The sequence below is a fragment of the Necator americanus genome, chromosome I, assembly GCF_031761385.1.
Source record: "Necator americanus strain Aroian chromosome I, whole genome shotgun sequence".
In the NCBI taxonomy this organism is placed as follows: Eukaryota; Metazoa; Nematoda; class Chromadorea; order Rhabditida; family Ancylostomatidae; genus Necator; species Necator americanus.
This window is the reverse complement of record NC_087371.1, coordinates 14995715-15020436: the sequence shown is the minus strand read 5'-3', so window position 1 is coordinate 15020436 and position 24722 is coordinate 14995715. Positions and strand designations below refer to the sequence as shown.

Sequence of the window (24722 nt, the reverse complement as noted above, 5' to 3'; positions counted from 1 at the left end):
ACAGAATCCTTACGTCCTCCAACAAAGCTCCTTCACAAATTCTTAAGCCCTCTTCAAGCGATATCTACCCTGCCTTTCCGTTGACTTGCCGTATTCAAACTTATCTTTGCATTTCTGGAAGTTAGTCTTCTAACTTCTTAGGATCATGCTAAGAATTTCAACAAAGTGCAAAGCTACGAGGCGCAGCCCTCTCGAGTGAAAGCGTTGTGAAGCAGAAGGCCAGTGGCCACATAGAAGACCATGTTAAGATGTTCACTGGGATGTGTAAGGAGTTTGTCTGATGGATGGAGGATTTTATTGAGTCGAACGGGGACGAATGAATAATGAGAAGAGTGGTTCCTCCTTACTTGCAGGAAAAACAATGAACTGGTATTGAGGACAAAACAAAGTACAGGCTGTAACAAATACTGTTACTTTATCGAGAAAGAAGAAGAATGAAAACCAGGTGGAGGAACGTGTTGAAATGTTCACTTGGATACGTTGTCCAAGTGACGGTACAGTTTGCTGCCGTAAAAAAGAAGCGACGGCGCGCTCCCTACAATGCGCGGCTTTTCGTGGTTATTTGAGAAATTATTTTAAAAAACTTTCAGTTGTTGCTGTGGAACAAGGGGACATTATGACTTTAGATTAGTTCTTTAGATTAGATTGTCAGAAAGCGACAATGACAAACTCTCTGCAAAACCGCGTTGTATTATAATTGCATGTTAAGGCCAGTGCATCTCGATTTTGAAGTGCTGCGGAACTCACAGCGAAAGCGCAGAGTTCTGGCGTCGTTTTTTTTACGACGATTCCAGTTGCACCGCGCCGCATCCAAGTGCGAGCGGTCGATTGTCAATGATGTCTTCTCACCATCCTATTCAAGTGAGGCGAATGAATAGGTGCCGCTGAGAGTGTAGGAATTTCTACGTAGAACCCCGTCTTAGTGTGCCTCGTACAAACTTCCACGCCGTCTTATTTCACGACGACTAGGGAGAGGAGCGGGACCACACTCGGTTCCGCTAACTGCTAGCAGAACGCGACGCTTTCGCTGTGAGTTCCGCAGCACTTCAAAATCGTGAGACACTGCCTCCACGTAGTCATGTGGAGCGCTCGAAGCTGTTTTTCCCAAACATGTTTTAAATATTTCTATGAGATAGTGGGTGAAATGGCTGGCCAACGTTATAGGAAAATTCCTGTTTCCAAGTGGGAAAATCGCATGCGAGCTGTCTGCGAGTTCCTTTCCCATTCACGTTGCACCTGTTATTTGACAGCGACAATTACCCACAACCCTACATGGGAAACGCGTTGTATTCTAATCGTGTATCAATCATGAGAAGTATTCGAAGCACTGTTCTTCCTAAATATATTTCCGCCGCTGTTGATTTCCTTGCTGTGCGGGGCCCCTGTTCTGGATTTCGGCTCTGTATTCTCAGTTTTAAATAGCAATGAGCGTATCTGCAAATCTTAGCAGAGCTGTATGCAACCTAGCAGAGTTTGCGACTGAGCAGACTGAGACTTTTTCAGTCTCACAACGAGGTTTTTTTTCCCCTCGCAAAATGAATCAGCAACTGTCGAGTTCTGTTATTTTCCTTTCCAACAAATCTTTGTTAATGTTTACATGTTTTTCTTCGTATTTTGTTCTTTTTTTCGTTAATTGCGTTCGACTACATATAAACGCTGATGGATAGAGTAACGCAAGTAAGAAAGAATGTAGTGTTTACGAAAGTGCCCTAATTTACGGTACGGTAATTTACGGTTTTGATTCAGGATATACACTTGGATTCTGTCGCACCTGAATTTCCAGCAACATTCACATGTTGAACTCTACTTCTTCTCGTCGAATTACGATTTTTTGAACAATTTCTTTAATTTCACCTCTGGGATCCGGACGTTGCGCTCTAATGTGTTCCTTTCTCTTTAGGAATTCAAACATGTGGGCTTTTGCCCTTTGTTTTCAATGGAATTTACTCTATTGAAACAAAATTCCTCGCTATTTTTTTTCTGATAAATTCCCCTGCTAAGTCGTTTCTAGCTGTGGGAGCAAGTTTTAAAATCAATTTGAAGTATCCATTTCCGTCAATTTCTAGAAATCTTAGAACTCTCTAATAAGCATATGAACGGGGTAGCGAAATGTTCATGACAGGGCCTTTTCTACGAATACTTAACCTTAGAGGCATCACCTCACGAATCTGAGGTGGTACGGATTTCAGGTGGAGTATTCTTATACGGGATAGTAGATTATGGAGAGAAGGGTGACTCCGTCCATTTCTTCCTAATTGCCGTAGAAAACGGCCCGGACGATACGGGTTCGAGCGATATTTTCTACAACGAATTCGATTGGAGCGCGTCAGAATGTGCACGCGCATCTTCCGGACCGTTCTTTACGGCAATTAGGAAGAAATGGACGGAATCACCCCCTCCCCATAATCTACTATCCCTTAAAAGAATGCTTCACCTGAAATCCGTACCACCTCAGATTTCTGGGGTGATGCCTTTAACTCCATGTTTCTCGTACTTTGTTTCGCACCAAAAGACACATATCTCCAATGCGCAATCATTTCAGAAACTGCTATTTTGTAGTCGCTGACTCAAAATAAGCCGGATAGATAGTTCTAGTAATCACGAATCAATTGTTTGCACGTAAATGACTTTCAGCAAAATGAATCAGGTTATCCAGAAAAATTAGCGGATCCGCTTTTTTTCTGGCGAAGAATTACCGTATCTACTGTATTGAGGGGAAGTTTCCTCCCTTGGCAGTCTGTGCTGTTTTCGAGAAGATTCTCGAGCTCCTCAGTCCATCTGTGAGTGAAGTATTCAAGTCAAAGATCACTGAACGATCCTTTGAAGCAATCAAAGTTTTTGTGTTTCTGTACTGATCGACTTTTCTTGTGTTCACAAATTTGCATCGCTCCTCCCTGACGTTCTTCATAAAACGGTCGATCATCTCTTTTCTTCTTTCTTTTTCCCTTTTCTCCCTTCAGTCACGTAATCTTACAGAGTGAAAGAATTGAGCGTTTTTAGTCATCAGAGTCATGTGAGCAGCACTGCTTCCCATTCATTCATTCGTTCATTCATTCGCTCAGTCATTCATTCCTTTTTTTATTCACTTGTTCGTTAAGTCATTCACTGAGTCGTTTCTTTATCCACTCATTCGTCCATTCATTCGTTCATTCGTGCACTCATCCAACCATCGATTCATTCGTTTAGCCATACTCTCGTTTGGGATATTTTTCAGCTCTTCTACTCCTTTAGTCTCCTCCGCTCCTTGCCTCTTTCCTCTCACTTTTTCTTGGTGTTTCTCGCTGATCGGGAACATTTCTCCTTTCATAGCTTGTTTCTCGTTGATTGCCTCTGTTCCACTCCTACTCGCTCGCCACTCACTCGCTCCTCCCTCGCCTTATCCACTTATGCACGCTCCGCCCCCTCTTTTGTTTCCCTCTCGAAGGCGCAACCCCAGAATAGCCCCGCCGTATATAGACACATTCACATAGGCGATCACTTCAGACCCCCCAGCCCTGACCTACCGAGAACGATCGATAATGTCCGTGACATTATGATTCACCTCTTTCTATGCTGGCTACTACCAAATGCTGCGCTATCAGCGATCGGTTATCGAGGCACTCAACAATGGTCCTGCAAGCGGTATTCGATATCAAATCGACCCTCGCAAGACTGTTCCGCCCAGGACCTATCAGCGCTCCCAGCACTTTTTGCTGACGTTGTTTCGTTGAATTTAGCGAATAATTCGTTTCCGATTATCGAACGGTTCCCGAAGAATTACAGTAATCTGCACACATTACGACTGGACAATTCTAAGATAAGGAAGATCGCGGTGCAGGTGAGGTTTTCGTTGTTGTTGTTTTTTTTCAACTTTCTTAAATGCATATTTGATCTACAAGATCATCAAAAGTGATAAACTCGCTGAGTGTTTCCTTATTGGAATAAATGTGTCTAATATCCTGTTTGCAATGAGCTCGCAGCTCTTCGCATAACCAGGCAAGATCCTTGATTCCAGTTCGCTATAAGTCCGGCTACAACTTTCTAATCCCTAAAAGCGCTATATTAAGAAGGATGAAAATTGTTTTTTAAATTTTTTTAACACTTCTTTGCGTTAATTGTTTTTTTTTGCTGTATACGCTCGCTTATCTACTCCTGCGGAAGATACGAACAGAGCAAATCTTTAGTTATGCTCTAGATTCTGAATTTCTCTCCCTTTTTTCTTGCTGAAACGAGAATAATCTGGGCTATAGCGGAAAGGTGATGATTCTGCTAGAAGAGTCTGAGCCTATGCGGTAATATGCGGTACTCCAGAACGAAATCTTTCCCTGCGGATCCCGGCGCCATCCTTCATCTGTTCCGGAAAACAAATTTATCTTGCAGAAGTGGTAGAATATTCTCCGGAGTAAGTGATTTCGCCTTCGGCTACCAGCGCAAACTACAAATAAACGGTTTTGATGAAGTTCTCTAACGTGTTTTTCTCTCGAAATCCTCCTAATTTTTGTGGATTCTGTATGTTCACTTACATAAGTGCCTTTTGCCAACATATGATCAATGGCATTTGCATTATTGATTCATCGAAAGAATCGTGGGAGGATTTCCCGGGATCTCGATTGCCGGTCCAGCTGCTCTCTCCCACGTCGCGCTCACTCGTTCATTCGTTCGAGGACCTTCCAGAATAATGGGGCTTATGAATATTTTAAGTGCCTTTCCTGGTCCGAGTTGGCTTTTCTAATCCTGGAATATGGACATACGGTTAGCCGAGAGAAGTTCATGCTGGGATTCTTCAAGGAAAACCCTCATTTCGGTGTTTTTCACCTCCCGAATAGCTTTCTTAGCCAGTTTTTTCCTTGAATTTAGAATCTCTGCAGTTGACATATCAATTATTCCTTTCCTATACGAGTCCTGCAGACTTTTCTCAATTGAGGTTATCAGAAATCGTAAAAACTTTGCAAAAAAAAACTCTGCTCCGGTTTTTTAGGGAAATGAGATTCCACGAAAATTCCGAGAACAGAACTTGTTCCTGATCAGGATTGAAGTGCTTGAAAAATGGGAAATAAAAATGTTATCATAGATAGTTGAGGTATGCATCCAGGATAAATTTTTCTGGATGCAAAAGTCCACTTGACTCAAGAAGAACCTCTTTCCTCTAGAGCAAAAATTATTTCTGGAAAAAGCGCAGTTTTTGACTTTGGAAAAATTCTCGTTATGAATGAGAAAAAAAGTCGGAAATGTGGTAATTTCTTCAGATATTCAAGATCCATGCATGACAAAATTTCCCCATAAGTAATTTTTCCAAGATTCTCCTCAGCTGATCTGTCGAAAACATCCATCCAGCGACTATAGCCCTTTCCTGTTTTCCACGGCTTCCACTATCCGGGTGAACCACTTCTCAGAGCGTTCATAGGCAATAATTCAGGCTTTATTGGGGCGTGTAATTCTGGATTGAAGTGTTTTCGGTGAGGTCGGGTGAGGTTCTTTACTACTGCCTTCCTACGAGCTGTAACACAGAATAAAATGGGAAGAAAGTTAAGAAACAAGTAAATGGGAGTTTCCTAGAAAAAAAGGAAAAAGCGAAAGTTTTTCTCGACAAATGTGAGTCTAAAAAGTTAGCGGATAAATAATGAAGTGAAGTCCCAAGGAACAAGTGAACAAATCGCTATTAAGTAAACAGATAAACAAACTGTTGCCATTTCAGGCGTTCTCCTCCTTGTCTAGTATTCGTGTCCTCGATTTATCCCATAATCAATTGACAAGTGTCACTTTCGGAACCGGGCGTTATGCTATCACTACCCTTAATCTTGCTCATAACTCTCTCAGGTTTGTTTTTTGTTTACTCACTTGTATGTTGATATGGTGTGGCACTTTATTTGTTGATTATACTAGCTACTACCACCTAATAGGACTAGCCATATAGGAAAAGAGGCGTATAAATGCGTTATCGATGAATATTATCACCATATTTCAATACGCATATAACTTTTGTTGTTCTTTGGTAGTTAAAATTATTTTTATTCGCAATTTAATTAATTGCCTTAGGCCTTTGCCGTTAAACCCATCGCTTTTTTTTACAAAGGTCATTCTATTTTTTTTAGAGGAGAAACATCAGAACACAAATATTTCTCTTGTTTTTCATGGCTATCCCATATCCTCATAATTTTTCCGTTGCTGGGTGACTCTCTGGTGCGTCGAAGTGTCCAAAAAGTTACGTTTTCGCAAAAATTACGACAAATTTTTGTTTAATTGTCGAAAAAAAACCTTAGAAGTGTTGTCAGCCGGCTTCGAGAGAAATATCTAGAAATTTTCACTCTTTTTTTATTTACTACTATTTATTATTTATTTATTTTCAGCATAGGACTCTACTAGGCAAGGTCCTAGTGCTATCAAACAAATATTGTCAACCATATTTTTTTCCGCCAGATTCTGAAATATTTAATTTTTTAAAAAATCTAATGCGACTGCTCCTTTGAGTTACAACAGTTTCAGTCTTTGTAGTTCTTTTACTGTAATTGCTCAAAGCTTTCTGATTTTTTTACTTCTAAATTACCGTATGTTTTCTCTGTTTTGTGTTTTTCTTTGCGTTTCTTTATCATTTCTTTTCTTTTCTTTTCTTTATCTCCTCAAATGATCTATGAACATTTGAACCAATCAGCCACTGAGAACAGAGTCACACTGTCAGCACCGGTACACTGAGCTCCGCTCTTTCTTAAGAGCCAGTTGTTCCATTCCTTTTCTTCTTGCTCTTTTTCCTTTCTTTTCTTTGCTCCGTTGTTTAGGTTTAAAAATTTGCTAATTGTAGAAAAGGGGATTTCTTTGAGACAAGACTTACTTTATGAGAAGAAAAAAGAAAATTTTATTTCGGGATTTCAATTCGATGAATTATTGCAGCAAGCGTTACTTGACTCTGTTGAATTACCCCGAATCCATACCAAACCACTTTCGCTTCCTAGAATGTTATCCACGAAAAACACTCTGCTGCAGAAAGCGTTCAAGAACTTGGACTTTTTGAATGACACTGGAAATTTTGGACGGAAAAAGTGCAAAAAAACGCTATTGAACTTCTTTATCCTTTATCCTGGTGCTCCGTAATTGCAGACTTATCCGAAGGTGGTAAAGAGAGCAATGCAATGCATTTTTCCAGGCAAATCGATGAAAACTTGGATGATAGCTCAAAAATCAATTGTGTACAATGTTTTGCAATTTGTTTTTACTTAGGTTATCCTAAGTAACAAAAACCTACCGTAACTTCTTCTGCAAAAGAAAGGATCTTCGCTCACAAATGTATATCGTGATATCTCGACGAATTTTGCTGTTTTTAGTTTCAAAAGACAGAATTTAGAAGCACCACATCTGAAAAAAAGAAAACAGCATGTCGAAAACTTTCCATAACTCCTGGCAATTCACATTGGACCCTGGAGAATTCTTACAATAAAAACTTTAGATATTTTGCTGGAGTTTATGGAAATCTTCTTTGGCGTTTACTCTGAAGAATTATGATTGGGTTGCTGCTTAAAGTCTCCGATACCGTAGTGGTGATTCAATATCCTGTAGTGTAATGAACTATAGTCTTACACAAAGCCAATCAATAATGTGCAACGTCTATCCAGTCGTTGAATTCGTCGATAATTGTCAATAAATAAGGTCTAAAGATTTTATAGACTATTGTAGGAGTGTATTGAAACACCTTTCGTATAACCTTCATAGTATCAGCATCGACTAATCAATAATCTATGGTGTCTCTTGTGCAAAGAGTACAGTTCATGCACTGTAGCAATGGAAACGGAAAAGAAATCTGAACGAACTCTTAGGATACGTGTTTACATCTTTGGTCGCGATGTTATTCACCTTTTTCTCGAGAAATTCGGTACAAGTGACGATAATGTGTGCTGTCTCTTGTTGAACCATTGGCAAAGATTAAATGTGTTCGAGTGGAAGGGAAACTTCCATATTCCTCGTTTTGGTGCGATTAGTACTCAACAAATAGATTTCCAAAACTATGTAATTCATCGATCAAAATATCGCAGCGTTGTGAATGAAGGATCAGCGAGTCATCATGCAATATCGATCGACGCGGGAAGCCATCACTCAGGGAGGGATGGATTGAACTGAGGATGAGAGCAGATTGCTGTTAGCAATGGATCTTCTTGCTTTTTCTCTGAAACCACAATTATTGCGTTATTTTTGCAATTTAAAGGGACTAAAGAAAGTTCAAGATTTTTCGGATCAGGATTTTCTTCTCTTGAAATTTTTTGCTAGTTTTCCAGTTTCTGTTCAGGTACCTTCCTGATCTAAGTGGCCTTCGTTCACTGCGTATTGTCGATCTATCCTACAATCATATCCTTGCCGTAAACCCTGCCTACCTACCGCCAAACGTGGAATCATTGCGTCTTATCGGGAATAACATCACTCATCTCACCCAGTGGCCTTTCCTTAGAAAATTGCAGGTATGACGTCAATGAGGTCCTTTTTTTCTTGCAAATGGTCCCTTACGGACCGGGTCGACGAGATGCGGACGAGGACGGGTTTAATTGGGCGCATAGAGAAAAGTGCATGCCCCATGGGTTCTCCTGAGCAATGTTGCACAAAATCATGCGAAACGAATTAGCATTTGCAGCTTTGCTACCCGCTTCCGTTACGTCATATGCGAAACCGATCGATATTTTCTTTTTTCCCCGATTTTACAGCTGTCTAGTCTTTCGAAATTGAATGAGAGTCATTCATAGCCATACAGCCGGGGAAGCGTGAGATATGCTTGTATGATGCAATTTCCTGCTTGTTTTGTCCATCCACTTTCTTTCTCCACTGGATTTCTCGTGTGATTTGGCGAGCATATTTTGGTTATTATTTCTTTAGTGCGACTTGCCAGCTTTCCTCAAACAAAACTCAGAAATTGTAAAATCTAAAAAGTCGATTAGTGCTCATAAATTATCGTTTCGAAGTGGGTTACTACATTACCGCATACATGTCTCCAAACCCTTTCCAAGTTGTATCATTCTGGATTAATCCAGACTACTCACGGATATCTGTGCAGAAAGAGTTAGGCGTTCGAGGATTTTTTCGCCTAACTCCAAAGGGGTCCTCTAGGAGTGAGCTGTGTTTTTTCGTTCGTCCCTTTCGCACATCCAGATCCTCGTACCAACCGTTCACCAACCCTTTGGTTTTGATGGCATCAGCTCCTTCACGGGATTTGAACTCGGGATCCCTTACACTATAGGAAATTTCACTAACCATTACACCATACTACAAATCTAATTTCTATAAAAATGCAAATTTCCAAGGTTTACGAATATGAAAAGTGGATTCGAAAGGATTTTTATCATGAAACAAAATGATTTTTCCTTCTTTTTTAACAGCTGCCTATTTCAGCGTTACATTTCTCTGATATGTTCGACCTCAGTCATTTCGAAGTTGAAATTCTTCTATACTCTAGTTTTTGGTTTTCTTTTTTCTGGAAGCGTTCAGCCAAAAACAATTTCCCAGACCGAATTTCTCCTATTCATAAGCTCCCCAGTGATTTCTTCTGCAGATTTTTCATGATGAAAAATTGCCTCGAATATCGTTGGACATCTCATTTGTATGCATTGTATGGTGCATTCTGGACATCTATGAATTTTGTTGCTTCCTTTCGGAAACGATTCATGCAATTTCAAAAAGTGTTGAGGAGAATTGAAAAAAAATATGGCTACATTTACAGGGAGATTGGAGCTATTTATAAGAAAATGGAATACAAAAGGCAGAAAAATACGTAGTGGAGAAAACTCCACACAGAAATTATTTTAAAGGACTTTCAAAAAAAATTGTGGAAGATTGTTTCAACTGCTTTTGAAAATTACAATTTCACTTCCAGTTTTCTGGGTGAATCGTCCTGATTTCCGGAATTTGAAGCCCCTACATTCCTTTGAGGCTTTTTTGTTTTCAAGTTGAAATATTACTAGACAACGTTGAAAACTCGAATAAAAGCTCGGACGCAGCTGCATCTCGAAATGGATCCGTGAACTGCACATCACAGGATCCTTGTCACTGTTGCCAATTTTTAAACTAACATACGCGTTCTACATTTGGAAGAGAGCGCAGAAATGACTGAAAACCGCCTAAAAATGAATGAAATGGAACGGAGGAAGTAAAAAGTGAAAGAGAAAAGGAGACACTGGAAAAGCAGAAAGTATATTTAGGTAATGCTTTTTTTGCACGCTTCCTTTGGAAACTCAAACGAATAGTCAGGAGGAGATTCTTATCCTAGATCATTCTATAATAAATATTAAAATATCTAATGAAAAGCAGAGAAATTATTCCAAAAAGAGGAAAAAAGAAAGAATCTCTTGATAACAATCGATAGGAGAATTAGAGACTGAATTTGATTGAACTGACAGGAACTCCTTGGAATGAGTTCGGGTTTTCCTCTCTGCATTCTTTTCACCATAAGAAATTCCGTAACTCTGACGTCGCTATGGTGTTCGAATGGCGGACGAGTAGTTGGTTGCATAATTCAGAGAGTACTCGTGTACTCCTATTCATAGTGGGGGAGTCAGTTGAGCACAATAGGCCGCATTGTCCTCCCGAGTCATACGCAACGTTTAATTGCGTTAGAGATTTTCACATGTATGTGTGCTTGGAATAGCTTCGAAATATCTCAGCAGATGCTGTAATTTACAATAAAGGACGTAGTGAAGTAAGCGTTAATCAGATGTCGGCGAAAATGTCATGAGTGTAGCAGGGAGAAGTCCGGGATAGCACGGATTTGATCCTCATTAATAGCTTATGTCTCTCTCCTTTTTTCCTCCTTTTTTGAATCCACTTTCTTGATTCAAAGCAAAAATAAAAAAAAATGTATCCTTAAAATCTACATTGTTTAACTTAAAAAGAAGACCAGGCCCCAAAAAAGTGTTGGATTTTCTTGTGTATGGTAGTAGTGTGGGACCTACGCAAGCTAATAATAATGCTCTTGGGTCAGCGAAGATTTTGCGGAAAATACGGATTTATTCCTGCACCTCTTCGGTTTCACTTACAAATGTAGGAATGTGGAAAAATGGGAGAGGAGAGGTAAGCAAAGTGGTCGAGTTCACCATCAATTGATAGATCCGCTCGAATGACGACCAGCTCATAGTTGGCATTGTTGGCTTCACTCTCGCTGTTTTTCACAGTACATCAGAATGTTTTACAGAATTGTCAGATATTTTAGTCTGCAATCTTCAGTTTACCGTTTTCGCACAAAAATAATCAGAAAACGATTTGATTTCTAAGATGAGAATAATGAGAATGTTCTATTCAAACATCATTTTTGGCTGGTGTAGATGAACTGGTACCAGTAAAAATGCGACTGTTTTCACTATAAGAAGCTAATAATGAATTAAACGATAAGATCGATGTAATAAATAAATAAATAAATAACCTGGTGAGAACCTAGTAATCTATCTACAAGTCTATTGCCTCTTTTTTTTCAAAATCCGTGAAAAAAAGTGATAGAGCTGGCTCCTCCAACTATGCCTCATAAGTACAGGTCCCCTCGCTGTCCCTATAGAGGTTACTGAGGCTCTGAACCACTCCTGAACACCAATAACCCAGTGTGTCATCCAGTGCACCCACTCACGACATCCGGGCGCCACTCAGTCCCGCGTACCACTTGAGCGTCAACCTCGTAGCATTCGAGTGGTGGAATGTTGCCAATAACGTGGCGCAATCCGTCTGTCCGACCGTCGATGCGGTCGCTGTGCGAAAGGCATCGCGTGAATGCGTCGTTGGTGCTGTAAATTGATCCCATCCATGTGAACCATGCGCAGCCGGCATTGTCCGTCGTAACAGCCGTCAATCCACGAGCTGCATGCAATCTCGGCGACATATCGACGTCATAATGAATCTCTAATGGGGGATATGTCACCACAAAGGTCATGCCCTCATAAATATGACCCCAGCGGGAAAAAATAGGCGAATTCTGCCTCATTGGCATTTGATCCCCTAGCGGCAACAGATACGGTAATTCTGCAGCTGTTCTTCGACTCCAAGGAGCAGCTAATTGCCATGGAGCGGCTTCTTGATTTCTCAATAGCCAGAAGCGCACAGGAAGTGAATGCTAATGCGCAGCAGATGTGAGCGCAGTTGGGTATGGCCGACTCGGACCGCCGGGGACACCAGCGCTTTGAAAAATGCCATCCCTGCGAATGAAGTGGTGTCGGGCGCTTTTTGGAGAGCAGTCGGTATGCAAATTTAGGGACTGCCAGGATACTAATGCGAATTTCACGCATCACTGAATTTTCAGTACTAAAAACTGATCCACTGTAACTGGACACAGACAATGACTCTTAAGAAGGCTACTGATATGAACCAATGTTTTCCAAACCATGATTGTAGATCATAAATAAATTTGTGGTAACTCTCCAGTATTCAGGATTTGCCCCATTCCCATTATTCTGAACTACAGCTATGCTAGAAAACAAACGCCAAATTATGCAAAGATGAAAGTGTGCAGCTCTTTCACTTATTTTAATATTTTACATTAAGGAGAATTTAAATATGAGTATTCGGATGGTCCCTTGTAGGCGGTAACCAATTGCAGTTCTCCGCCTCCGCCTACATATTTCCTGTACAACACTCTGAAGTAAAAGAAATTCACCAGTTTGAATTGTTCTAACACAAAAAAACTAGTTCTTTGAGAAAGCCGATCTCAAGACTTTGGTTTCTCTGAAAGAATATGTGTTTGGTGCAATCTTATAAGATTTTATGCTGCGAAATTGCGCTGTTTTCTTGAAGTGTTTACAATATTCTTCTGAGCTCATGGTGCAGAGAAGTTAAGTACTTGTCTGAAATTCGCGAAAATCTCAGATTTCATTGCGTGCTTTGTTTTGGTTTCTGAACCTATGCGGAGCGAGGAAACCGAAAAAAATTTCAGTTGATTTCTCTTATGATTTTCCCTTAGTAACGTTTTTTCAAGTGAAAATTCAATTCTAGTGATGTCTTGCTTTTTTGCAGTTTTTCATTCAACTCTCACCTTCATACACTTTATTGAAATTAAAATTTCAGGAACTAGACGTCTCCTTTAATCCGCTAGAATGTGCCTGTCCATTGTGGGAGTTTGTTGGTTGGGCGGAGAGTTTGGCGCTGTTCCAGGAAGAGCAACTGCCGTGTCAACGTCCGAAAACTCTTCGTAAGGGTCGTGCAGAAGAGGTTGGTGACCGATGTGTCAATATTGGTCGGATCGTCTAATAAATTCGTGTCCGCGACGCTCAGTCCAAGCGAAAACGACATTGCTCAGCTCATTTATCATCTTATTGAGGGGTTTAATCGTTTGGATGTGTGTTTCGTCGTTCGATACGATTCATTAACGCACCATTAGGCAAATGAGCGTGAAGAGGCTAAGCTGACAACATCCAAGCCGCTAACTGATACGCTTCTTCACTGCCAAAACAACGGCGTGTCACAAATATTCTTCCACCGAGAAAAAACTAGTTAGTTCACCTTCCAGATGATCTGCGGACCGGAGCTGATCGCTGCTCAACGCGTGGATCAAACCACACTCTCCGTTGGGGAACCCCATCGAATGTGCTGCGCAGTGTCCTCCTATCCTAAACCGGATCTTTGGTGGGAACATGATGGGCAGAATATTAGTTGGGTGAGTGAATATTCCACGTGTAGGATATTTGTTGACTCGAAGAAAATTATTCCTAGAAAATATACATAGCAAATTATGACAAAAAATTCAGTCTGCGATTATTGGAGAAGCAAATTATATCTTTTGTCCAGAATTAGTGCAGGATCGTCAGCATCTATACACTAACTATACTATAAATCTATTTTTTCCTCCTTCACTATTTATTCTCGTAAGATATGCGATACTTCGGCGGTGGGTGGCGCCAAAATTCCTTTGATTTCATGCGATTTTCATGGAAATCTCAATGGTGGCCTGCGGGTGGATGAGATTTTGCAGGAAGCGGTTAGAATTTCGTATTTGCACACATCCTTTCGAGCGATTCCGCTAAGAATTCCAAGGATGGATCGACCAGCTGTACATGTGTGCAAGCGGAATACGAGATTCAATGAGGAGAGGGGGAGCAGATGTGCTTCACAGCTTCTTTGGTTACATTCCTGAAGAAGCTTCCTGAAATAGTTGTGTTTTGTTTACGAAAGCGAAGGCTCTAGGAAAATATTTGTCAGATATTGAGAAATACACTTTTGAAACTCATTTGAACTCTTTTTTCTCTCCACAGCCTTTTTAGGTGTGCGATTTTTGGTATCTTTAAATATTGATTCGTGAATTGAAAATTTCTTCAATATTTCCCTTCCTTTCACGAAGAAAACAAGTATATTCTAAACAAACAAAAAGGTTTCCCATCCATTTCATCCCACTTGCTCATTCATTTACCATATGTTTTTGTCTTCGGACAGTATTCGGTTGGACCGCAGTCTCTGTGCACATTCGCAGTTCCATCCGATCGTAGGTGGATTCAAGGTGCAATGAAACAACGTGACAAAAAACTTTAATATGACGTAGTATATTGGTAAAAAGAAAAGAATAGAAATAGAATAAAATCTTGAGAAGTATAGAGTAAAAGTGAAGGTAAAAATGGCACAGAACAATTGGAATGTAAAGCAATAGAAAGGAAAGAAAAAATAGAACAATAAATATAATAAAAAACATCATTCTTTGCAGACTACCACCCAACGCCATCTTCCAGATTCTGGACAAATCGAATTTTGCATAGAATTTGCATCAATTTCCGTAAATGATCTAGGATTCTACAAATGCTATGCTAATCTGGAAGGTAAGCTGGCTTTAGCCTTCTGTTTTTTTTTTGGTTCGTTCATGGAAAGAAGAGTTTTCTTTATTATTCTAAACATTTACCGTATTCTAAACATTTACCCGTTCTTTTTTATACCACATAATGAGATCCTAATTATCTTGGATTGCAAAGACTCACCAATAGGATTTGTGTTAGCAGTGCCAAACGATGTAGTTTAAAGGCATCACCCCACTAATATGAGGTGGTACGAATTTCAGGTGGAGTATTCGTCTACGGGATCGTAGATTAAGGAGACGGGGTGATTCCGCCCATTTCTTCCTAATTGCCGTAAAAAACGGCCCAGAAGATACGGCTTCGAGCGTTCCGGCGCGCTATTTTTCACAAGAAGTTCGATTGGAGCGCGCCAGCCTTGTGCATTCCGGGCCGCATCTTACGGAAATTACGAGGAAATGAACAGAATCTCCCCCTCTCCATAATCTACGATCCCGTATACGAATACTCCACCTGAAATCCGTACCACCTCAGATTCGTGGGGTGATGCCTTTAAACATGGTTTCGGGTTTTCTTGTAAAGTACAAGACATGAGAACGGATAGCTTTTTTCTGTTTATTTAATTTTTACACTTATGTTCACTTCCTTTTTAAGATTTAACGGTCTCCAAAGAATTTCATCTGCGACGATCTAGAGAGCCATTGGTATTAAGTTCACCGCCAAATATCATTTTCTACTGCCAATTCAGCATCGGATTGTTCATTTTCGTGAGTTTTTTTTTCAGAATGTCATGGATTTCTAACAATTATGAACATTTTTCTACATCACCTACTGAACATTCCTAACTAGTTCATCTACTATTATAACACTGTTCAAATCAGGACACCCCTTGTGAGCTTCTCAGGATTCCCAAAAAAATTTCACAGCTAAGCAAACGAATTTGATGGTATGCCGTGGTCTGGCCGAACATAACACATATTTTTGGAATAAAGTTAGGTAAATAGCGGTAGAGATGAGGTTTACCACTACTAGGGACGCTATAATGCAATAACGCTGGGTTCAGCATAAAAAATGGAAGAATAAGTAGCGAAAAATCAGTTGGGAACTGCAGTTAGTTTTTTCTCTTTTTTGCAGACATTCTTTAACGATAAAAAAGCGTTTAGCGAACAATTAATTTGGTTCCAGGCTTTCTGTTGCGCCACCTGTTGCATCCTTCGACGAGGGCGACCAAGTAAAACAGGTCCAGAGAAGGACAGCCAGTGCCGGACAACGGTGGGTTTATTGTCAGCGTTGGAAACATCAGATTCTCTTTATGAGTCCTTGAAAAGTTCAAGAAATTCGGGAATTTAGTTAGATTAGAACTTATAAAAGTAATTAAAATCTAGAAGAAACATCATCGGGTCATGAGAATATTATCCTAGCAGGATCTGCAAGTAACCGTACTTCGGATGTCAATGCCAGAAATCTGAGTTAGCGACGATTTTATCTAGTAAAGGCTTGCCCAGTACACTGGGGAAGCAGCGATAAATTCGAAATATAAAGACGGAGAGAAGGCATAGTTTTCCTGCGTCCATATCCAGTATCATTTATTCAACTGGATAAACGCGCTCTGTTGGATAACGGGGTTTCAGTGTGATACATAGCTTTTTCTGAGTCTTCTATTAGATAGCAATTTACTATTTATCGCTATTCAGTAAAAATTCGCCTACGTAAAATGCACCAGGCACTCGAAAAATATATGCACTCATTCTACTGCTGGAAATGTTTATCCAATAAAATAGGCTAGGTCCCGTAACGAAATACCACTGTACCGAGTCACGTCAATAAAGAGCGCAACCAAATAGTATTGGAAAGCATGGTTGGAGAAAGGAAATCGCATATGGTTCCCGTCGTATTAATCTGTTTAAGGACAAATATGTAGGATGCGGGTTCTGAATGGAAATATTTATTTTTGTGGTTCTGATCAGAATTTTCTTGAACATTCTCCTACTTCGGACAGTACCACCATAAAATTCCTCTTTTTTAGTCCAGGGTTAACTCCGTTTTTCTTCAAAGTTATTAACTAAATGCCAGTACAGAAGTTCTAATCGTGGATCAATAAAGCTGCAGTTTCAGCTAATGGACGTTTTGCCACCTAAAGAATGCTCGTCGAACTCTACAACACCGTCATACTGTAGTCAGGAACATTATCATGTTCCTGTCGGATGCTGCATTGAAAACTATCAATATGGGCAATGCGACGATGATTCCTACGGTCCAGGCTCCTATCCATTTATGGAAGAACGGCGTTACATTCAAAGTGCACATTGCACCAACATCGACGATATCGTACAACGTCGGATCTCTCAGTGGCGCCATCGAATAGCGGCTATGCCGGCGCCACTGGCGCAATTCGACAAAGAGACCAACATTATGGGAATTGTGCACACCGCTGTATAAATTCAATGAAAACATGTATAAATCTTTTTTTTTCCAAGACTCTCTCCACATTTATGCACTTAACGTCGATCAAAACGATCAATATCAAATCCGTCCCTGTATTTCAGAAATTTCAGCAGTCTTGCATGTATTGCCCATTTTCGACTGTCTTTGAATCTCGGCATGTTGAAACGTAGTCTTAATTGATTTTCGTGAGCTGTGGCCAAGATTGTTATTGATCGTCTTTATTAAACAACAACTATTAACAGCTAACGTTTCAGCGTTTTCGCTTTCGTCAAAGCCTGAAAAAAATCAAAGCCACTAGTGATTTATTCTCTCAAGCGCCTTATCACCTACAGAAAGCATCCAGACGGTAGGCAAACTCAAACAGCAACACATAGGCTAGTACTTACCTCATTAGCTAAACTTGGTAACGCAGCAGACCACCACGTACCACAACTCTGAGTCACAAGGGTTTTATATAGGGACCTCACGGCCCGCCCCGTAGATCAAAACCCACACAGATTTTGATTTGGGGCTAGTTCGTTTGTGACCACAATGCACTCATCCTTCCTGTTCATTTACAGACTTTTGGCGGTGATCCGAAATGCCCTTAGTGTTCTGCGTGCTGTGATCTCGGATTCGCAGGATAATATACTAACTTCTACCTCTATACTTCGGAGTTTGGATGACATATTCTACGGTGTGCTCCGAGTGGGGTGAAGATTTTAGATTTTGCGAGTCCATCTAGATGTTCCTTGACCCGAACACACAGTTTGCGTCCCATTTTCCCTATATAATCGTCACCGCACAACCTGCACGTGATACGATACACTACTCCTGATACTATGCGGTCACCCTCTCTGCTATACGGGTAAACTACGCAACTGGGAGTTGTGCAGAGTAGATCATACGCACCATTACGTACCATTAAAAGTTTCCTCGGATTCCATCCATCCTTTCATCGCCTCGTACTTCTCCTTTTGCTCTTCCAAAAGTTGTTTCCGTTCTCTCAAAGGGTTGAATTCACCTCCAGAAAAATAAAAGAAATTTAAGGACAAGAAAATAAAAATTAATGAGATTCATAAGTTGTAAGGGCTGGTGCGGCGCAGTCGGTTAGAGGTCCGTTGTAGCCACACAGTCGAGGGTTCGAAACCGCCCTAGTGCAAGCCCATCCTTCCGGGGTCGATAAATTGGTACCAGGCTTGTCTGGGAGGATAAAAACACTGACTTCATCATCGGCTGACCCCCGCAAGTCATTGTATAGGCCAACACGCGTTCCAAAACCTCAACGATTACGAATTCGAGTAAAACGCGTTGACGCATCCCAAGTGGATTGATACGCCAGTGACTTTATGCTTTATCCTTATAGGTCGGAACGCACCATCCAGAAGTCACAAAAAGGTTAGAGTAGAAGTGGAGAGAAAGATAGATCGATCGGCAGCAATGGAGCAAAGAAAATAGCTGACCCTTTAGATTTTTGATCCTAACAATCGAAAGCCTGCTAACGCAACTTACAAGCTACCTCTTTCCAGGGGAGCTGACCTGTCCAATGAACAAAAACTTTGATGGCGAGTTACTTCAACCGAAGCGACTTTGACGTGATTTGCAGTTTTATTTCGTGTGATTACAGGAATAAGATTGTTCGACTCAGAAAGAGAACTTTTTGGCGTAAACACTGCCATCGAAAGAGCATAGGAACGTAGTATTCTGATCTACACACATAAAGATATGAGTATCCTATTTCACCAGATTACAACAAAAGAAGTGAATAGTTGAATAGCTGTGGTTGTAACTAGCTTTCCTCTCCTTGAAAACAAAATTCATCAACTGGAAATTGGCAACTACGCATTTGTAAACACATGAAATAGTGACAGAATTAAATCGATTAATCTTTTTCCTCGGATCAAATCAACCATCTCCAGATATGAATATGATTTGACGCTATCAGAGGTATGAATAAGTAGTCTTCTTTGTCTACTATTGCTACGATTTGGACCTTTTCCATTTTCCTCCCAAATTCTCAGTCCAAATAAATTTTTGCAGCAGAAATCCACGTAGATTGTTCCAATGGCAATTCGCACTTATTTGTTCATTGTTAATAAGACTAGTCCGAAGAAGCCAAGCCAGAGGACTGCTTGGTACGCTTGAAGTCGCTATAATTGACTTTCGAGAACTCCTGACTATTTCCAAGCTAAGATTACTGTTAACTAGCCTAATATTAACTTATTTTTATTAGCCAAATTAATACCTCCACCATCCTGTTTTCATTCACTTGAGATCGATCGAAGAATTTCGTAAAGATTAGAAAATCACACGGCTTCTGGTGGTAAAGTGGGGAGAAACATGAGTTTCGCGGTTAAAACTAGTGGACGTGCAGCCACTGGTCCTCCTTTAGGACCTCCTTTTTTCGCGTTCGCCCACGCCCACACTGGAGTTCGAGTAGAGAAACAATTCTCTACTATCTGAAGGATGATGGTGCAAATCATATACGCGCCGTGCTCGACTGCTGAGCAGCTCGCCAGCAGTTACCATGGTTGTTGTCGCGATCGTTTAAAGACAGCGACATGGGCCACGAAACTGATGTAGTGTGGAAACGTGATGAACAACATAGAGTTCGGGGTGTAGATCACGAATATGATTGGGGTCCCACTCAGCTCCCCCTCATCGCCCTGAAAAACAAAGTTCTGTTCCAACGAGGTATGTTAGAAACATCCACCCTTCTACACGATCCGTTTCCCTCAGCACCATATTCATTGCTTCTACATGAATAAGCACTGCTAAGGAGACCTCATTGATTCTCAACCGCTCGCACGTGTATGCGGCGCGCGTGCAGAGATGCTGTGTTCCAACTTACCTCGTCCCAAAATCCCCATTGTCATTTTTTAAGACGATTAGCAGAAGTTGAGCGGGGCCATCCTCATAGCATATATTATTATATATTATATTCACAACCTACTGCTGGAACTCTATTGTTTCCATCAGGCTTCCACACTTTGTCAACTTCGCGTTACGCTGACTTTGAGTGGAGGTCACGATCAAGAAAATCGAGGCTTCCGGCTTCTTTCCCGGAAGACCACCATCAAATACTTCTTGTTCCTGAATTTGATTTTCATGTGAAGGACGTTGTAAAGGTAAAACCTAGTGATGACAGTTCTTTTCTCCTCAGCGGTGCCTGAAAATGGTGGGTGATTGTTGCACTTTGGTGCTGATAGCGATTCTATTTTCAAAATTCAAAATTGGGCCGGCATGTTTGGAAAAGTTGCACGATTCTGGGAAAAAAACGTTCTCGAATGACTAAAGCGACAACCTGGCGTTTTTTTCACTCCTTGAAACCTGAGCGAAGTGTGATACTAACTATGTGTTCGTATATTAAAGGTTGTTGACTAACATTTTTTCCCGACGTTGGATTATTAGAATTCAAATTGTTACGAAGTGATTGATTGAGAATTTCACTATACACTGCATCCAATTCAAACCAACATTGGGGGGAGAACTTCTAAAAAGAATCCTGTACATTACAAGTGTTTCTCGAGTTTTTTATTTGCTTTCCTTCCGAATTCTTTGAAAAATGTCTTGACATCTAATATGGACCTACGAAATATTTGTTGTGTTTGGTTTGTTTCAAAAAAACTGAAAAGAATGATCCAAAGTTCATGCAGTCAGGACAAAAATACCCTTTCTAATAGCATTTAGTAATTCCCCAACGTATCGCGTGAGTCACTAGCGCAAGTTTTTTGTACGAGTTGTGCAACATTTACTAACATTGCGCCATTCGTTGCGGTCCTCCTCCCACTTTCGATTTTCGAAAATGACCAGTATAAAAGCGTACGCCTGGCTGTTCAGTCGCTCATATCTCCTTCAACCATGGCCGAGGAAAAGAAGACCGCCACCATCAAGATCTACCGCGACAATGTGCCCCGAATCACCATCAGCTACAAGAACAAGAAGGATCTTTTCAAGACCTTCCAGAAGAAACTGAAAGAACTCGATCTTCCTCCCGGTGAGATCTATTTTGCCGACTGGGACAACGAGCGCTCCATAATCAAAACTGCCGATGACCTTTTTGGAGCTGTGGAAAGCAACCCTAACTCAAAAATGTACTACCGCACTTTTGAGAACAAGGAACCGTTCACCTGTCTCAGCTCCGATGAGGACGACGATGAGGGTGAGAAGGAGCTTGAGAAAGAGGATGAGCCTAAGCCCCGCTCCCCTTCTCCCGCGCGCAGACGTCACCGCTCCAGATCGGTGTCCTACCATGGATCTCGTCGCCACGGTCCACCCTCATACGACCAGATGCCGTGGAATTTCCCTCCCTGGAGCTACATGATTGACCCAAGATACGGGCCAATGCCATTTCCTCCATATCTACAACCATCTTCCAAAAGCCATCGCCGCAGACGTGAGAGGAGCCATCACTGCAGCTGTGAACGCCTCTGCAGGGACTTCGGCAATATGTGAACGTTGTCATGTTTTCTTTTTTGAGTTTCATCAATAAACATTGACTATCTACTAGTTGTTTGCAAGCTCAATTATGGAAAATGCTCAAGTAGTGCACTGAAGAATACTGAATATGCTATTTAGGAAGATATTTACTCTTCTTTAGTCAATGGATAAGGAAAATTTTCGAAATTTTACGTCTCAATGTTTTGAAATTTCCAGCACCGGTTTGTGCAATAGGACTAGGAAATTTTCCCGAAACAAAGCGATTGTCATGATTGTTTTGAACAGACTAGTCATAATTAGGACATCAAAAAACTGGGCTCTCAAATGAAAAATTCTCCTAATTGAAGTGAAATAGGAATCATATATTTAAAAAATGAATAGGCTATAAGAAAACAACAGCAACTATCGAGATACTTTCCAAAAACGAGAGCATGCTGTGCAGATCAATGTATAGGGAATTGATGGTCGTTGTTTGCTCCCATATTTTGGAGCTGACCTTTCTTCTGAAGATACTAGCTTTCATAAACAACAATGACTTTCATAAACAGCTTTCATAAACAACAACAACAACGATTTGAAGACCACGTTTTTTCTAACGGAGCTGATTATTATTTGCTCGCTTTGACTTCGTCAATAACTGTCACAGCTGTTTGAAGTTTTTTTTTGTTTCTGAGTCCTAGTCGAACGCGTTGGCGCGACACAAAGAAAAGAATTTGAGCAGTGCTGTGCGCTTTATAGCTGTCAGCCATTCCCAAATTCAGAATAACCCGTGCATTACTCGTGGCGTCGCTCTCCAGGCAGCATTACAAAAATCTTCTGTTACTTTGCTGGTTTTATTGACAACATCATTTGACTCACCTGTAGTCTCTCTGGAAGAGGATTGAGTTGAAAAATTTGTTCTCAAAGATGCAGTTTGAACATACAAACTTTTCAACATATTTTTCAAAGATAGTACTAGACCAAATATTACATCTAATAGCTATCAAAACATCGAATTGTATTGACCATTGTTCGACTGTCTTTGAATCTTGGCATGTTGAAACGTAGTTTTTCGTTGATTTTCTTGAGCTGTACCCAGGATTGGTATTGATCTTCTTTACTAAACAACAGGTAACGTTTTGGCGTTATCGCCTTCGTCAGAGCCTGGAAAATTCAAAGCCATTAGTGATTTATCCTCTCAAGCGCCTCATCACCCTACAGAAAACATCCAGACGGTAGGCAAACTCAAACAGCAACACATTAGCTAGGGCTTACCTCATTAGCTAGACTTGGTAACGCAACAGACCACCACGTTCCACAACTATGAGTCACAAGGGTTTTATATAAGGACCTCGTGGCCGTCCCGTTGATCAAACCCGCATAGGTCTTGATATGGGGATAGCTCGTTTGTGATAGCAATGCACTCATCCTTCTTTTTCATTTTTGGACTTTTGGCGGTGATCCAAAATGTCCCTCGTGTTCTGTGTGCTGTGATCTCGGATTCGCAGGATAATATACTAACTTCTACCTCTACTTCGGAGTTTGGATGACATATTCTACGGTGTGCTCCGAGTGGGGTGAAGATTTTAGATTTTGCGAGTCCATCTAGATGTTCCTTGACCCGAACACACAGTTTGCGTCCCATTTTCCCTATATAATCGTCATCGCACAACCCGCACGTGATACGATACACTACTCCTGATACTATGCGGTCACCCTCTCTGCCATACAATTAGACTACGCAACTGGGAGTTGTGCTGAGTAGATCATACGCACGATTATGTACCAGCTGACCCTTGAGTCTTACATGTTTTTATTTACCGTAATATGCCAACTGTTGCAGACAATTCTCCTACACTTTCGGTGCTCCAGATAAAATGAAGTCCGATCAGATTCTTGTTGTTTTATAATGGACAATCACAGAGTAGAAATGAGACGATGAAAATATTTTCTTGAAATTACGTAGTCCGTAAATTCACGCTCAAAAAACAAGTAGGGAACTAAAGAAGTCTTTAAAAATCTAACTGTTTCTGTTGTATAACTGTGGTAATTGGAGCAGTTGCGGAGCAAATAATGAGTGAGTTCGGGCGAGTATGAAGAAAAGGTGGAGCGAGGAAAAGAAAACAAGAATTGAAATGCACTAGGAATTTTTCCCCTAGCAGAGCTTTCTACTCGCATTTAGCTTCGTTCAACCGGATAACTGGTCACAGAACGTCTCCCGCGTTCGAATTAATGCGTCGAGCCGAAACCCGCTCGCTGCAGCCGAGCACTACAAGCACTACGGGTATAAAAGCGAGGCGTGACGTACTGCAATAAATGACCCGAACTTGACTGGTATACGCTGCACCCATTTTGTCAATTCATCAATGTTGTGGTAAAATTAGTGAGTTGTCAATATCAACTTGAACTTGAATTCAGCGAATAGCTCGCTGATCGTGCATTGCTGTGGAAGGAGATTCTTTCCCTCAATTGTGGATGTCCCGTTAAAGTCGCAAAACAGGCGAATATGAAAAGCCTTAATAAAAGCTAACCCAACGGCCCTCCTTAGGACCACGAACTTGAGAAAAAAACACAAATCAAAAATGCGTGGATAAAATTGTTGCATGCATGCTTAGTGATCCTGGCCATGGAATTCATTTTCGATTCTTTTTTTTTCTTTGGAAGTAACGCATAATATGCCTCAGCTATTTATTTCTCGTAAACTTGTTCGTTGTTTGTTCGGAGTAGAACGTACTTGGCGATGGCCACTCAGTGGCGCTCTTGTTTCTGGAAGTAAACAACTAAATCAATCGGGGCCCTAAGATCTAAGCATTAGTCTTAGAGGATCTGTGACACATGAGCTAAAGTTACTAAGAAAAAAAAAGTAAGATAGATCGTCTAGAAGTAAGTGTGCCACTGAGTGGCCCCACAACTACATTTCCCCCATTGTTTGGAAGATTTGGTAAAGTTAAAACAGTAGTCGTTCTAGCTTTGTTTTCTTTTTTTTTCTTAGAAGCTTCAACTTATATGTCGTGGATCCTCTATGACTGATGTTTAGGTCTTAGGACCCCAACTGATTCAGCTACTCAATTGCGCTCCGTGACCTTTTTCTCGCTCTGAGTGCAAGTGCAGTACTGGCACAGTCGAAGTTCCCGCCACGATTCTCTCCAAATGGCCACCCCAGATACAGTTCGATTTGGG

General features: G+C 40.9%; 3 protein-coding genes across 4 annotated transcripts; 2 read left to right on the top strand and 1 right to left on the bottom strand.

Moving 5' to 3' along the window:
- Nucleotides 1–3532: 3532 nt before the first annotated feature.
- RB195_005596 (uncharacterized protein) lies at nucleotides 3533–17138 on the top strand (the record flags this gene model as incomplete). 2 transcript variants are annotated; one of them, XM_013443465.2, is made up of 9 exons in its annotated part: nucleotides 3533–3817; nucleotides 5675–5796; nucleotides 8252–8420; nucleotides 12991–13134; nucleotides 13433–13579; nucleotides 14618–14729; nucleotides 15354–15466; nucleotides 15885–15971; nucleotides 16815–17138. In XM_013443465.2, 9 exons carry the CDS (start codon nucleotides 3533–3535, stop codon nucleotides 17136–17138), a joined length of 1503 nt encoding a protein of 500 aa, XP_013298919.2. The 2 variants fall into 2 exon arrangements, with proteins under 2 accessions (XP_013298919.2, XP_064035270.1); XM_064178197.1 differs by lacking the exons at nucleotides 3533–3817; nucleotides 5675–5796 and adding an exon at nucleotides 4240–4271.
- A 3846-nt stretch (nucleotides 17139–20984) lies between these two features.
- On the top strand, nucleotides 20985–21578 carry RB195_005595 (uncharacterized protein; the record flags this gene model as incomplete). Its single annotated transcript, XM_064178196.1, has 1 exon — nucleotides 20985–21578. One exon carries the CDS (start codon nucleotides 20985–20987, stop codon nucleotides 21576–21578), a length of 594 nt encoding a protein of 197 aa, XP_064035269.1.
- A 957-nt stretch (nucleotides 21579–22535) lies between these two features.
- RB195_005594 (uncharacterized protein) lies at nucleotides 22536–22970 on the bottom strand (the record flags this gene model as incomplete). Its single annotated transcript, XM_064178195.1, has 2 exons — nucleotides 22536–22706; nucleotides 22818–22970. 2 exons carry the CDS (start codon nucleotides 22968–22970, stop codon nucleotides 22536–22538), a joined length of 324 nt encoding a protein of 107 aa, XP_064035268.1.
- Between the last annotated feature and the right edge of the window lie 1752 nt (nucleotides 22971–24722).